The sequence below is a fragment of the Meles meles genome, chromosome 8 (assembly GCF_922984935.1).
Source record: "Meles meles chromosome 8, mMelMel3.1 paternal haplotype, whole genome shotgun sequence".
NCBI lineage: Eukaryota > Metazoa > Chordata > Mammalia > Carnivora > Mustelidae > Meles > Meles meles.
This window is the reverse complement of record NC_060073.1, coordinates 21,910,877-21,923,491: the sequence shown is the minus strand read 5'-3', so window position 1 is coordinate 21,923,491 and position 12,615 is coordinate 21,910,877. Positions and strand designations below refer to the sequence as shown.

General features: G+C 49.4%; 1 protein-coding gene across 1 annotated transcript; it reads left to right on the top strand.

Moving 5' to 3' along the window:
• The first annotated feature begins 606 nt into the window (after positions 1-606).
• LOC123948667 (probable inactive 1-aminocyclopropane-1-carboxylate synthase-like protein 2) lies at positions 607-9,115 on the top strand. Its single transcript, XM_046015853.1, has 10 exons — positions 607-1,289; positions 3,078-3,148; positions 3,531-3,600; positions 3,849-3,915; positions 4,928-5,025; positions 5,282-5,386; positions 6,158-6,299; positions 7,595-7,737; positions 7,826-7,979; positions 8,758-9,115. Exons 1-10 carry the CDS (start codon positions 642-644, stop codon positions 8,838-8,840), a joined length of 1,581 nt encoding a protein of 526 aa, XP_045871809.1. The 5' UTR covers positions 607-641; the 3' UTR covers positions 8,841-9,115.
• Positions 9,116-12,615: the final 3,500 nt, after the last annotated feature.

Genomic DNA, 12,615 nt, shown 5'->3' with positions numbered 1-12,615 from the left:
GAATATCTGGTATGGCCAGCTTAGGAAAGAGAGAGAAAAAGAAGGGCTGATGTTCTCGAGTAAGGGATGGCAAACTTTGTCCATATAGGGCCAGATAATGAATATTTTAGACGTTGTGAGCCATATGGTCTGTGTCCCACCTATTCCACTGTGCCGTTGTGGTGTAAAAGCAACCAGGGGTGCTACAGAAGCAAATGTGACTGTGTTTCTATTAAAACTTTCTTTGCAAGAAGAGGTGGCTGGATCTGGTCCTTGGGCAGTAGTTTACTGACATCTGGTCTAGCAGAATAATTTACTCAGGCTTTTTATTTTCTTTCTGTCTCCGTGCCTCCTTCTCTGTCTCCCTCCCTCCCCTTCCCTCTCTCTTTCTGTCTTCAAACTCCCTTTTTCTTAGAACCCAGTAAAGTAAGAATTGCTCTAATTGAGGCACAGGGTGGAGACCCCAGAGCCTACCTATTGAGTTTCCCCTTTTTCTCAAAGTGGGCCCTGATGCTTTTTCTCAGAACACATTTTAATGTCATTTGAGTACAGTGTTCCAGTATCTGGGCTCAGGGACACTTAAGCAGTGCCCCTGAGTGAGTCGCTAATTCTTCCTGCACGGACAGGGGCCCGTACCCAAGGCATGGAAGGAAGAGGAGGCCATGGGAAGTCTGAGATCAGACCTGAACCTGAGGGTCGAAGAGAGTCTCCTTTGCTGCACTGCACGGTCTCTCCCTCTCTCTGCAGGTTCCAGCCAGCCTGCTGAGGCCGAGACGAAGACCCAGAGCATGAGTCACCGATCAGACGCCGTCCATCTGCCCTGGGGTCAGATGAGCGGTCAGGGTCTCGGAAACCAGGGCGTCCACACCCAGCCCATGGAGATGATGCTGCACTTGAAGCAGGCCATCGAGAAGCATATGGAGCAGCTCGCCACCAGGCACCAGCAGCAGGACCTGGTGCCAGAGGAGGAGAGGCCTCATCAGGCCCCCGGGGAGCAGGGAGCCCTCCTGGGCAACCTAATGTACCAGTTGGTCAACCTCCTACACTCTGGGGCCACAGGTGGCCAGGGGCTCCAACCGTCCTGCCCTTCCCTGGATGTGAAGGGGGATGCTGGAGGTGGGCAATGGCAATGGGCCCAGTCATCCAGGCAGCCTGCCCAGCCAGGTTACCAACTGAATGACCCTGAAGCGACATTTGTCAGCCGGCACCTATCTAGCCGTGGGATCGACATCTCTGCCGTCTACCAGTCCAGCTTCCGGGACTACAAGATGTACCAAGGAGATAAATACCATGAGGACGAGAACACCTTGGTGAGGATGCGGGGAGGGGAGCGGGGGGCGGCGGGGCAGGGGAGACGTTTCCTTGAAGGCCCTGATCACTAGGATTTACAGAATCCTGGGCTCTCACTCTCTCTCTCTCTCACTCTCCCTAGCTCCACGAAGTAGATGCTATTATCATCTTAGAGATTAGATAATGGGGGCAGAAGCAAGGTGACAGTGCCCGGAAAGTTAAGAGCCCGGCCTGGGTCCTCCCCGCCCCTCCTCTGCAAGCTTTCCCTCAGTCCCTGCTCTTGGCCACTAGGGGCCACTGTGGTCACTGTGGTCACAGCGCTCAGCAAACCTGCCCTCACCAAAGGGAGTCTAGTGCTGAATGTAGTCCGCCTCTGGGGAAAGGAACATTAATAATAACCCGAGAGAAGTAAGGGGAGGCCCGCTTGGGTGGTCTGAGGTGTATTAAAAGCCAAATCAGCCAGTCCTGTGATGGAGGTAACTGGGGTGGGGCGCGGTCTTTCAAGTAAGAAGAACTACAGGTGTGGAAGTTTTACGGTGGGAAGGGCTTGGAGTGATGGGGAAATGAGGCTCCTGGACTAGATTAGGGTACGTGAGTAATGTGATGAGAACTGTGAGGTGTTAGGATGGGGAGGTTAGGCTAGAGAGCCAATGAGAGGCTCCCAGCCGGAGAGGTTCACAGCAGCTTTCTAGCCAGACGGTGGAGGACAGACCTCGTCCTATTTAATCTCTGTTTCTAGCTAAGTGATATGTGGTCAATGACCATCTGCTTTCTCTGGGGACCAGCTGAGTCCAGCATCTCACTGGACTCTGAAGAACCCTATCTCCTCCAGCAACACGGAAGTGGAAGTAGCAGAGACGGGCATGGGACGGGCCCTAGGGTCAGGCGGATGGAGTTCTGCCTACCACCAAAGTCCTGTGGCTAGTGGGGTAGTCTACCATTCCGAGCCTCGCTCTCTTTAAAGCGAGGATCATAATAGAACCTTTTCCTCGGGAGTTGTGAGAAGTAAGGGCACTGCATGAGGCACTTGGTCTAGGGTCTGGCACACAATAGGAACTCAGAGACTGCTCTCTGGTGTAGAAGCACTGTGCGGCTCTAAAGGGGGAAATTGCAAGCTGTACGATTTCTGAGTCTGTGACAAGTTTTCTGACGCTTGAGGTTGTTAGACATGGAGTGAACTGCCTCACAGGGCAGTGAGATTTCCATTTGAAATAATCTAAGCTGAGTGCTTACTAGAATGTTCTAGGAGGTCCCTATAGGGCAGGGCAAGTGGACTGATCAATTTCTTCCATCTCCAGGGCTTCATTAACCTTGGCCTCAGTGAGAATAAGCTCTGTCTTGATCTGATAACTGAAAGGGTAAGCCAAGTCTTGGGCTGTGCCGGGACCCACTGTCGGGTCCAGTCCCCTCTAGAATCTTTCTTAGCATGTGGTAGATATATGAACGGGACTTAGTTTAAGGAAGGGAGTGGGGGGAAAAGCTTGTAGAATAAAACATCTGACTGCCTGGCTTACTGTGTTTAGGGGTGTGCTCTGGCTGGGTCTATGGTGGGTAGGCTGCCAAGGGAGCTCTGACCCAAGTGTAGGGTTGGGGAGGTCGTCCAACAACAGTCCTCAGTGAATTCTCTTTGTGTAACCTATGACGAGAGGATTGGGGCCTCCATTCATAAAGGGGCATGTGACATGTTTCCCTATTCTCTTCTGTAAGGCCCTAGGTTGTAGGTCAAATACCCACACGCATCCTAGTGATAGGATGAGGCCTATTGGTCTTCCCTGATCTGGCTGTCCTCGTGCTCTATTTGTCAACAGTTGAGTCAGAGTGATATGAATGTCATCGAGGATGTCCTGCTGCAGTATCCTGATTGGTCTGGGCAGCCATTGTAAGTAACTTCCAGATCTAAAGTCTTATGGCCCAAGATACCTGCTCTCAGGGAGGCAAGGACCCATGGCGCCAGATTCTTGGTTGGCTACCTCCCTATTTCTTTGGGTAACAACTTCTAGAAAATGTCTAGAGTGAAACCTCCTCGGGAGGGATCCTGGTGCAGTAGAAATAGCAATGCCCTGTAATTCAAAAGGCCTCAGTTCTTGTCCAAACTCTCACACCTATTGTCTACATCACTTGGAGAGCTGATAGCATCAGTCGGTAGCCCTGTGACAGGAGGTTGGATGACCTGCTCTTTGGAAAAGGCTGTAGGCTAGATGTTGACTAAGGCACGGCCCCCGGGCCTGGGTGCCACCAAGTCTGTCTGGGTTTACCCACAGCCTGCGGGAGGAGGTGGCCCGGTTCCTGACCTGCTATTGCAAGGCACCTGCTCAGCTCGATCCGGAAAATGTGAGTCCGTTTCCCAGCCTCACTGCCACCCTGGTGGAGGGTATATTCTTGGGGGACTCTCTGCATTTTCTAGAACCAGCAGAGACCCTCAGGGCCAGGGCAGATCCAAGGCCAGTGGGTCCTGGAGGAGACCCATTGGAGGAAGAGGAGGTTCCTGTTGCCTGTCCCTCCTAAGGGGAGGGAGATGAAGGGGTCAGACCTTCTTACATGGGGTTTGGCTTTTGACTTCGCCTTCTGTGCATCTTCAGGTAGTTGTTCTAAATGGCTGCTCCTCTGTGTTCTCCACACTGGCCATGGTTCTGTGTGATCCAGGAGGTAAGTCAATGGACTCTGCTTTCCCTCAGGAAATAGCAGCTCACGGGCACTGGACCTTAGGGAAAGAAGGGTATCTTGACTCAAAGGCCTTTCCCCGAATGTGCTGGAACTTCTAGCCAATTCGAACATCTTCCTACTATTTCACATAGGAGGGACGGATTTGGGTCCCCATTTTGTATGGAAGGAAAACCTGGGACAGTCCTCGAGGAGGTGTGCCTCAGAAAGTGAGAATTGGAGCCAACTCTGTATATTACTGGCTGGGCTTCTGGACTCAACTCCAGTACAGAGAGCCCTGGTAAACTAGCCTAGGGCAGTTAGATTTCCTAACTCCCATCTCCCTTGCCAAAAAAAAAAAAAAAAAAAAAAAAAGGAGGGGCGAATTCATTTTACACTTGACCTTAGCCAAAAGGCTGAGAAGTGATGGCGTGAATTCATTTTAGATCAAATAAGGCCGAGGGATATGTTCCCAGTCTCCCTCCTGACAACACCCAAGCGAGAGTCTCCAATCTTAGCTCTGGCTCCGTAGAAGGAAGTTACCCTGATGGCCAGTTTTGCTCAAAGGAGTATGTCCTTGGTTAACTCCTCCATGAGGCCAAAGGAAGGGGAAGGAAAGAACCCAGGAGCTCATCAGGGGCAGGCAGCCGGAGCCATGAAGAGAGGAGCGCCCTCTCTGGGCACGGACCTCAGCCTCTCATGTTCGGACAGGATCTGGGAAGACTTGCTGGATGACTAGGGCTCCACCCGCTAGCAAGCTGGTTTGGGTTTTTAACCTGGATTCCGAGCCATTCCTAGCAATATTCTTCCCCATCTCCTTCCCCAGTGCTCCCCGAATAATGTTTATAAGACTGTAACCTTTATAGAGCCAGAGGCCAAAAATTAAGTTCCACATAGGTGAGATTGCCAAACTAACCTTCTCTGTCTGTAGTGTTGCTACTGGTCTGGGGAGGGAGGTGGCTGGCAGTTTCCCACCGAGAGCCCCCAGACTGATGGCATTGTCTCCTTGTGCTTCCAGAGGCCTTTCTGACCCCCACCCCCTTCTATGGCGGCTTCTTCTTTAGTTCCCACCTGTATTCGAAAGCTGAGCTGATTCCTGTCCACCTGGACAGCGAGGTCAGAATGGGGCCACTTCCCCTACTCAGTCCCTCCCCCCAGGCAATGGAACGTCCCAAGGGCATTTGGAAGGTGTAGGGGACCTCAATCTCCTCCCCTAAAAGTGACGGTGGGGGGAGAATGGAGAAATTGGGGCAAGGAGGGCATGAGGGACGGCAGCCCTGAGTATGAGGGATTGTGCGGTGTGTAGAGGAGCGAGGGACCGGGACTTAGAAGCATTCAGGTAGGCAGTGCTCAGGCAGTGTCTGTCTTCCAGGGCACGGATGCAAACCCCTGTCCATTCCAGCTCACCGTGGACAAGTTAGAGCGAGCTCTGCTCGAGGCGACCCTTGCAGTAAGGAGGGACCCAGGTCTTCGGGGTGTGGGTGCGACCCATCCTCTTTCCTCCCAAGTGTCTTTTTGCAATGCTGTTTTGTGCATGAGATAACTTGAAGGCAAGGTAGAAAGTGCACTGTCACCTGTCTACATAAAACCTCACAGACGGTCAGGGTAGGAATTTCTTGATGAGTAGTGCATAGAGAAAGAAGAGAAATAGGACACTTTCTTAAGGGTAGCGTGTGGCCCTAAGATAGGATCCTAGCAGCTAAAGCAAGGCCAAGGTCATGCCTGGCAGAAGGAACAGTTTTACCCAAAGTGGGGCAGTTAGAAATAGGTGAGCACACATTAGAAATGGTGGGTGGCCCATGTGTGTGTGAAGAGCTCATTGCCAGGAAGGTGGCTTTGGACCAGCTGCAGGAAGGCCATGAGTCAGGCCAAGGGGCCCAGACTTCATTCAGTGGGCACTCGGGACCTGTCCCATCTGGCTCCCCAAGGATACCTTTTGCTCACTCCCTGGCTGTTAACTGGGGCAACTGGTTCTTGAACTTTGGGCCCCAGGTGCTCTTATTTCTAGGCAGGACCTCAAGTCCATTTTCCTCTCTTGCCCTCATGGACCCCAAGTCTTCGTCCTTTCAGTAGTTCTTCATAACCTTGATTGTACCATCTCTTCTCCAGTTTGCCTGACCCCAACAGGACCCATGTGATCTGGGGCACCAGTAAGGTGAGCCCCAGCTTCCTGTCTTTGGGTAGAAAAGGAAAGGGGGCCAGGAGGCGGGCAAACCAGGTACTCCTTCCCTTACCTCTTTTCCTCTAGGATTTCGGCATCTCTGGCTTCCGCTTTGGTGTTCTTTACACGCACAACAAGGAGGTGGCCTCTGCCGTGGGCTCTTTTGGCTGTCTCCACGGTATCTCTGGCATTGTCCAGTACAAGCTGTGCCGGCTGCTTCAGGACCAAAGTAATGAGTCCCATCCTGGGCTGGGATCGTGGCTAGGCATCATGGCCATGGGGAGTTCCTGGGTCTGCTTGGGCCCCTGACATACCTCTAGTCCACCGAGAACCTGTTCGAGGTCTTGGGTTTAATGGCAGCAGGACAGGAAGTTTGAAGGCGGGCGGGATGCAGCTAGGCTTGTTCACTGGGGCAGAGGGGGAAGGCGGAGCTGCAGGTCTAAAACACAGATGGGCTTTTGTGTTTGGCTGCCTGGGAGTTCGAGCTCTGCCTGGAAAGGGCAGAGGCAAATTGTTCTCTAAGGCTTGAAAGACAGAAACCTGTCCTTATGCTAAGGTCAATTTTCTCTCCCCAATACCCTGCTTGCTTCGGGCAAAGATGACCCCAAAATGCCCCGATTCCTTGAAGATTTCATCTTCCACGGTGGCCGAAGGAGAGCTACCATTTGGGCAAGTTGGTGTGGCTAGACCTATGGCACCTGGATTCAGTTTCTTCCATGGATCACAAGTGAATCCTGGCTTCAGAGGAAACCTCCCCCTCCCACCCCCATCCGTTTAATGCCATCGCCCAAACTTAGATAAGGCCCCCTTTCTTTAATTCCCTATAACAGAGCAGATGCCAGGCTGGAGGGTTTAAATTAAAAGCTGGGATATAATGACACAAATTAATGTAATTTGATAATCTGGTTTAGAAACAATTTGCTTTCAGCTTTGGCAGGGGGAAGAGGGTGGCTAGGAGAAGTCCAACCAGATGGCCCCATGCGTGGTGCCAGGCCCTTCGATATGTGGCAGAAACCAGGTTCCTGGCCCCTTGGACACGAATTCTCCACCTTGGGCACATGGGAAATATCTGGGGAGCTTAAATGCTGATATGTGGGCCCTAGCCCAAGGATTCCAGTTTAGATCTGCAGGTATAAGCTGAGCATTGGGACTTTTAAAAGATCCCCAAGAGGTTCTAATGTGCCGCCAGTGCTAAGAACAACTGGGTAAGGAACCCCCCACCCCCAGCATATCTAATTTTCTCCAAGTCCACTGCGTGAGGCTCCAAGTATCCACCCAGTTGGTAATAGCAGCATCTGTCCCACTTCTGGGGGACTCTGACTCTTTGTGTCAGGGGTGTAAAGCCAAGTGGAACATTCCTACTGACCTACTGAGAAGGTGTGCTGGGTATGGCTATTCTCAGCCCAGAAAGAACCCAGAGTCTGGCTTGGATAGAAAGCCCAAGGAGGGAGCATCTGATAAGGCTCCCGCTGGCAGATCTCTGCCACCAGAGCCCTGACATCTCTCTTCCCCCAACCCATCCAGAATGGATTGACACAGTGTACCTGCCCGCTTACCGCTCCAGGCTGCAGAAAGCTCACAGATACATTACTAAGAAGCTGAAGGCATTGGGGATCCCTTTTCTCAACCGTGGCTCTGGCCTCTACATCTGGATCAACTTGCAAGTGGTGAGCTGTGGGAACGAGGCCCCGGGTATTCTGGGGCAGAGCTGCCTGATGCGTCTTTAGCTCAGCTCTGTCCTTCGGCCTTCCCTAGTACCTGGATCCGTGCACCTTTGAGGAAGAGCTGCTGCTGCATCACCGCTTTCTGGACAACAAGCTGATGTTGTCCCGTGGCAAGACCTACACGTGTAAGGAGCCTGGCTGGTTCCGCATTGTCTTTGCAGATAAGCCTCTCCGGCTAAAACAAGGTGAGTGGTCCCGACCTCAAGATCGTGGCATCCTTCAAAGTTGCCCCATCAACTCTTCTATTGCCCAATTCCTAGGTCTTCCCTTTTTTGGGGACCTTTAACAGCCTGTAGCGCCAGCCTGGCTGTAGCATCTACTTTTGTGTCTTTGACCTCCTTTGCAAACAGGAACTGACAGGCCCTTGAACACTGCACCCTTTGGGTGTCTGTTCTGTGCCTGCCCGGAGCGGGCCTTTGGGACTACCCACAAAGAAGTGGTACATTGCCCTTCTGGGACTAGTGGTGTATGGCCAGGAAGATAGACCAGTAGAGGACCGTGGGGGTCCCTGTATGTTCTCCTGTGGAGTTCAGATTTTCCTCTGAAGGTTATGGAGACTCCGACTTACATTTTGCCAATTTTCTGTTGCGTCTTGCCACATGCTGGATACTGTTCTATCTCTGGGAATAGAACCGTTAACGAGAGAACATTTATGTCACCGAAATACCTTTTGGAGAATGGACTGAGCAAAGAGAGGCAGATAGAAAACCTGATGAGGTCAAGGGCATGAGCCAGGTTCCTGAATTTGATGTAAGAGCTGAAGGTGTCCGGCAGGCAGATGCTGGGGTAGTGCAGCTTCATGAGAGTCGGTGGAGCCGGAAATCCATCCTCAAGAAGGGAGGCTGAACTTCAGCATCCCTGAGCGAGGCACTCTGTGGGGGTCTGCCAGGATCTGGGGATGTCTGGGACCCACCTGCAAACCCACTAAATTTTCATGTCTCTGTCCCCGTTTGGACCCTCCAGCCATGCACCGGTTCTACCAGGTGCTGGAGGAGCAGAAGCAGCGTCTGAGAATGAAGCAGCTGGAGAGCACACAGAGAGAGTAAGCGGTCGGCCTCCCGCCCAGAGGCTGCAGCCAGGCGCCTGCTCAGGGACCCCCTGATGGTGGCCACTGGGCCAGAAGCAGGGGTTTGGGCCTGGTGCTGTGACTGAGCCACCATGGGCTCCTCCAGCAACGGGCTCCTCTGACCCAATCATCAACCTTTTCCAGCTGAGCATCTGTCGCTTTGGAATCTTGGCATCTTTTTAGTCTTTGCTAGCCATCACAGGCGAGTGTGAAATGTTTTTATGGGGGTTGAGGTGGGGGCTTGCTGGGTCCTGATTTTGGTGGTTTTATTTTTGTAGTCTGCATCTAATAAATTTCATGTTCTCTCAAATTCTAGGCTTGTTTTCTTTCTTTACACTCTTTTGTGTCAATTCTGGGAGATTTGGGAGGGGGGAGGGGTATTTCCTTTAAATTCTAAGGCTCAGTCTCAGAAATTCTAAGGCAAGTTGCATGTGAAGAATATCTTCATGGGAAGATGAGGAAGGAAGGGAAAAAGAGATCCCTAATTGACAAAGCGCATTCTAGATGTCAGGATCCTATGGGACATTGCATCCCACAAGATCACACCCACCGTGCTCAGGCGTGGCTGCAGTGTAGGGTAAAGGTGCCCCTCAAAAGTCTTTTAAAATGAATCTCTAGGGCTGAGCCTGGGGTCTTCCGTTTTCCATTTTCATCTCTAGTGTTTTTAGCTATTCAGATCAGACCACCTGGGAGCTTGTCTATAGAGCTCTGGCATATCTGCGTTTCAGTCGGAGGACTCGTGCTATGCTCCAGGCCGGGCATGGTCTACCACATTTTACAGATGACAAAAGAGCTTTTAGCACTAACTGATGGCTTTGGTGAGTCACTTGGCTTTGTAACCATCTGCTCTTCGGTCCAGATTTGATCATTCTTATTACTTCAATGACAATCTTTTTCTTTTCTTTTTTAATCAAAAAGCGGCATTACAGCAAATCCTGATTCTTTAGGGTCTGTCTATCTATTTATCTATCTCTCTATCTATATCTATATATGTCACAGATCGTGTTCTTTATAAATTGACTAATAGGCTAATAGACACAAGGAATTCACTGGATGAATGAGGGAGCCCATGGGACCAGAGAGAAGATGATGATGTGAAATAAGAGAAGCAGAGGGGGACCTGGGACATCTGTAATGAGGGCTAATAGACAGTCAGGACAGTCAGGACACTGTCCTCATTTGAAAGGGATAGACATGGAAGGGATAGACTATTTTGTCTTCCACTCAAGATTTGGATGGTTGAGTGGATAAAACTTCCTATCTCCCTATCCATGAGCATGGAATCTCCTTTCATTTATTTAGGTCTTTAATTTCACTCGGCAAGGTCTTTGTGGATTTCAGAGCACACATTTTGTCCTACACACATCCTGTTATCTCTATATGATGCTTTTTATATTCTGCTAAATGTATTGCTAACTTCATTTTCTAATTGTTTGTTGCTAGTATGAAACAACTGATTTTTGTATCTTGTATCTATCAAGAGCTTTGAAGGCTCTGAGATTTTACCCTACTTACAAACAGCTTTCAAGGATGCTGGCAGAAGACACGAGAATTCTGGGTCAGAGATAAAGGACAGCTTCTTACTCACAGTGGAATCAGAGAATCAGCTTCTGGTTCCCCAAGCCCTGCTTCCTAGAAGGCAACGTGAAGAGGACCCACTGATGGCTGCACATGAAGTGGGGTGTCCTGCAGAAGAGGAAACCCAAGCTTAAAGAACAGGATTCTTGGCCAGTGAACAGTAAGCCTACCCGAACTTTGGCCCCAAAGGAGACATTTTTATCATACTGAGTAATAAACCTACCCTTTGCTCTAGAGATAACATTATCCAATGCTGTTCACTCTACACGTGTGTGTGTGAGCGTGTGTGTGTGTGTGTGTGTGTGTACCTCCTTGAAGAGAGCCTAGAACAAAGACAGTCAGTGCCTCTCCTTGTAAGACAGACAGAAACATGAGAGACCCAGGAAGAATCCTCTCCTGACAGTATCTTGTGACCTTGCTAAACTCATTATTAGCCTTAGTAGCATGGCAGGGGGAAAGGGAGATTTCTCTAAATTTTTAATGTATATGATCATGTTGATTATAAATAAAGCTGATTTTCCTTCTTCCTTTTTAATATTTCTAATACTTCTTTTTTTGTAAGATTTTATTCATTTATTAGAGAAAGAGAGCACGAGTTGGTTATGGGGCAGAGGGAGAAGCAGACTCCCTACCAAGCAGGGAGCCTGACATGGGGCTCCATCCCGAGACCCCGGGATCATGACCTGAGCTGAAGGCAGATGCTCAGCCGACTGAGCCACCCAGGTGCCCCAATAATTTTTCTGTTCTAATTGCATTGCCTAGAACCTCCAGTACAATGTCAAATAAAGATAGTAAGGGAGGACATTCTTGTTCTCAATCTTAGCAGAACTGAGGCCACTCTTGATCTTTTTTCTTTTCTTTTTTCTAAGAAGGAGGAGGGAGCCAGAGGGAGAGGGGAACAGAGATTCTCAAGCAGGCTCTACGCCCAGCGAGTAGCTGATCTCACAACCCTGAGATCATGACCTGAGTGGAAATCAAGGTCAGATGCCTAACCGACTGAGCCACCCAGGCACCCAACTCTTATCCTCAAGTACAAGGTTACTGTAAGTATTTTTCATACTGCCCTTTCCCAGATAAGAGTTCCTTCAATTCCTAGTTTGCTGAGTTTTTTTTTCCATGAATGAGGATTCTGTTTTTGTCATGTTTTTATCTATACCTCTAGAGAAGATAAAATTCCTTTAAGTATTAATATGGTAGATTACACTGAACTTTTTAGATGTTAAGGGAGGATCCTATTCCTGCAATAAGGTGCATAAAGTCACGATGCATTCTCCTTGTGTATATTGTTGATTTTGTTTGATATTAAGAATTTTACATCTATTTTCTTGAGTATTGTGCTATAACTTTCTTTTTAGTAATGCATGGTTGGTTTTGGTATCAGAATAATCATGACCTCATAAATATGTTGGCAATCTTCGTTCCTCCACTTTCTGAAAGTTTGTGTCAAGTTAATTTTTTAAAAATATTTTAAATGGTTGGTAAAATTCACTTACAAAGCCATCTGTACTGGAATTTTCTTTATGGGGAGGTATTTTACTCATGAACTTAATTTCTGTAGATATTGGGTGATTCACATTTCCTGTTTCTTGTCAGTTTTGGTAACTTGTGTCTTTCCAAAAAATGTGTCCATTTAAGTTCAATTCCTGAGAATGTTAATGTTTCAGACTGACTGGGACCTTCCCCTATCAAAGGTGCCCTTGTTTCCAACAATCCACCCTCTCACTAGCTAACTAGGAATTACCCTTCCAAGCTCCGCCATCATTTCCTGAGTTTCTAGCAATTGTGTGTAGGACTTCCCATGTGGGGCCAACGCATGCTTTGGGGTTGGGGGTGGATCTCCCAACTGCTTGCTTCCATGGCACTGGTAATCTCTTTCTTAATAGTCCTCCCATTTGTACGTCGGCCTTCCCAATCAACCACTGGCCCACTGTTTTGCTTATCACCGTATCCCAGCACTTTGCAGAGATCTGGCACAAGACAGACATTCGATAAGAGTTCTTACCAGAATTAAATAGAATATGACTTAAATGGGAGAACTGACTTGTTTTACAGAACATTGCACAGGGGACCAACAAAGTCATGAGAGCTGCTTAATGTCACAATGTTCCTGGCAAGGCCAAAGAGAAGACAAGCAGTGGAGTGGTTTCCAGCCATACTTGTCCTGAGGGATCCCGCTT

What these genes read in the sequence shown, in the direction of transcription:
- LOC123948667 (XM_046015853.1), top strand. Translation starts at nt 642, where the DNA reads ATGGGAAGTCTGAGATCAGACCTGAACCTGAGGGTCGAAGAGAGTCTC. An exon ending in GGTTCTGTGTGATCCAGGAG is followed by an intron (nt 3,916 to 4,927) that starts GTAAGTCAATGG and finishes TTGTGCTTCCAG; the next exon opens with AGGCCTTTCTGACCCCCACC. An exon ending in CTGTCCACCTGGACAGCGAG is followed by an intron (nt 5,026 to 5,281) that starts GTCAGAATGGGG and finishes TCTGTCTTCCAG; the next exon opens with GGCACGGATGCAAACCCCTG.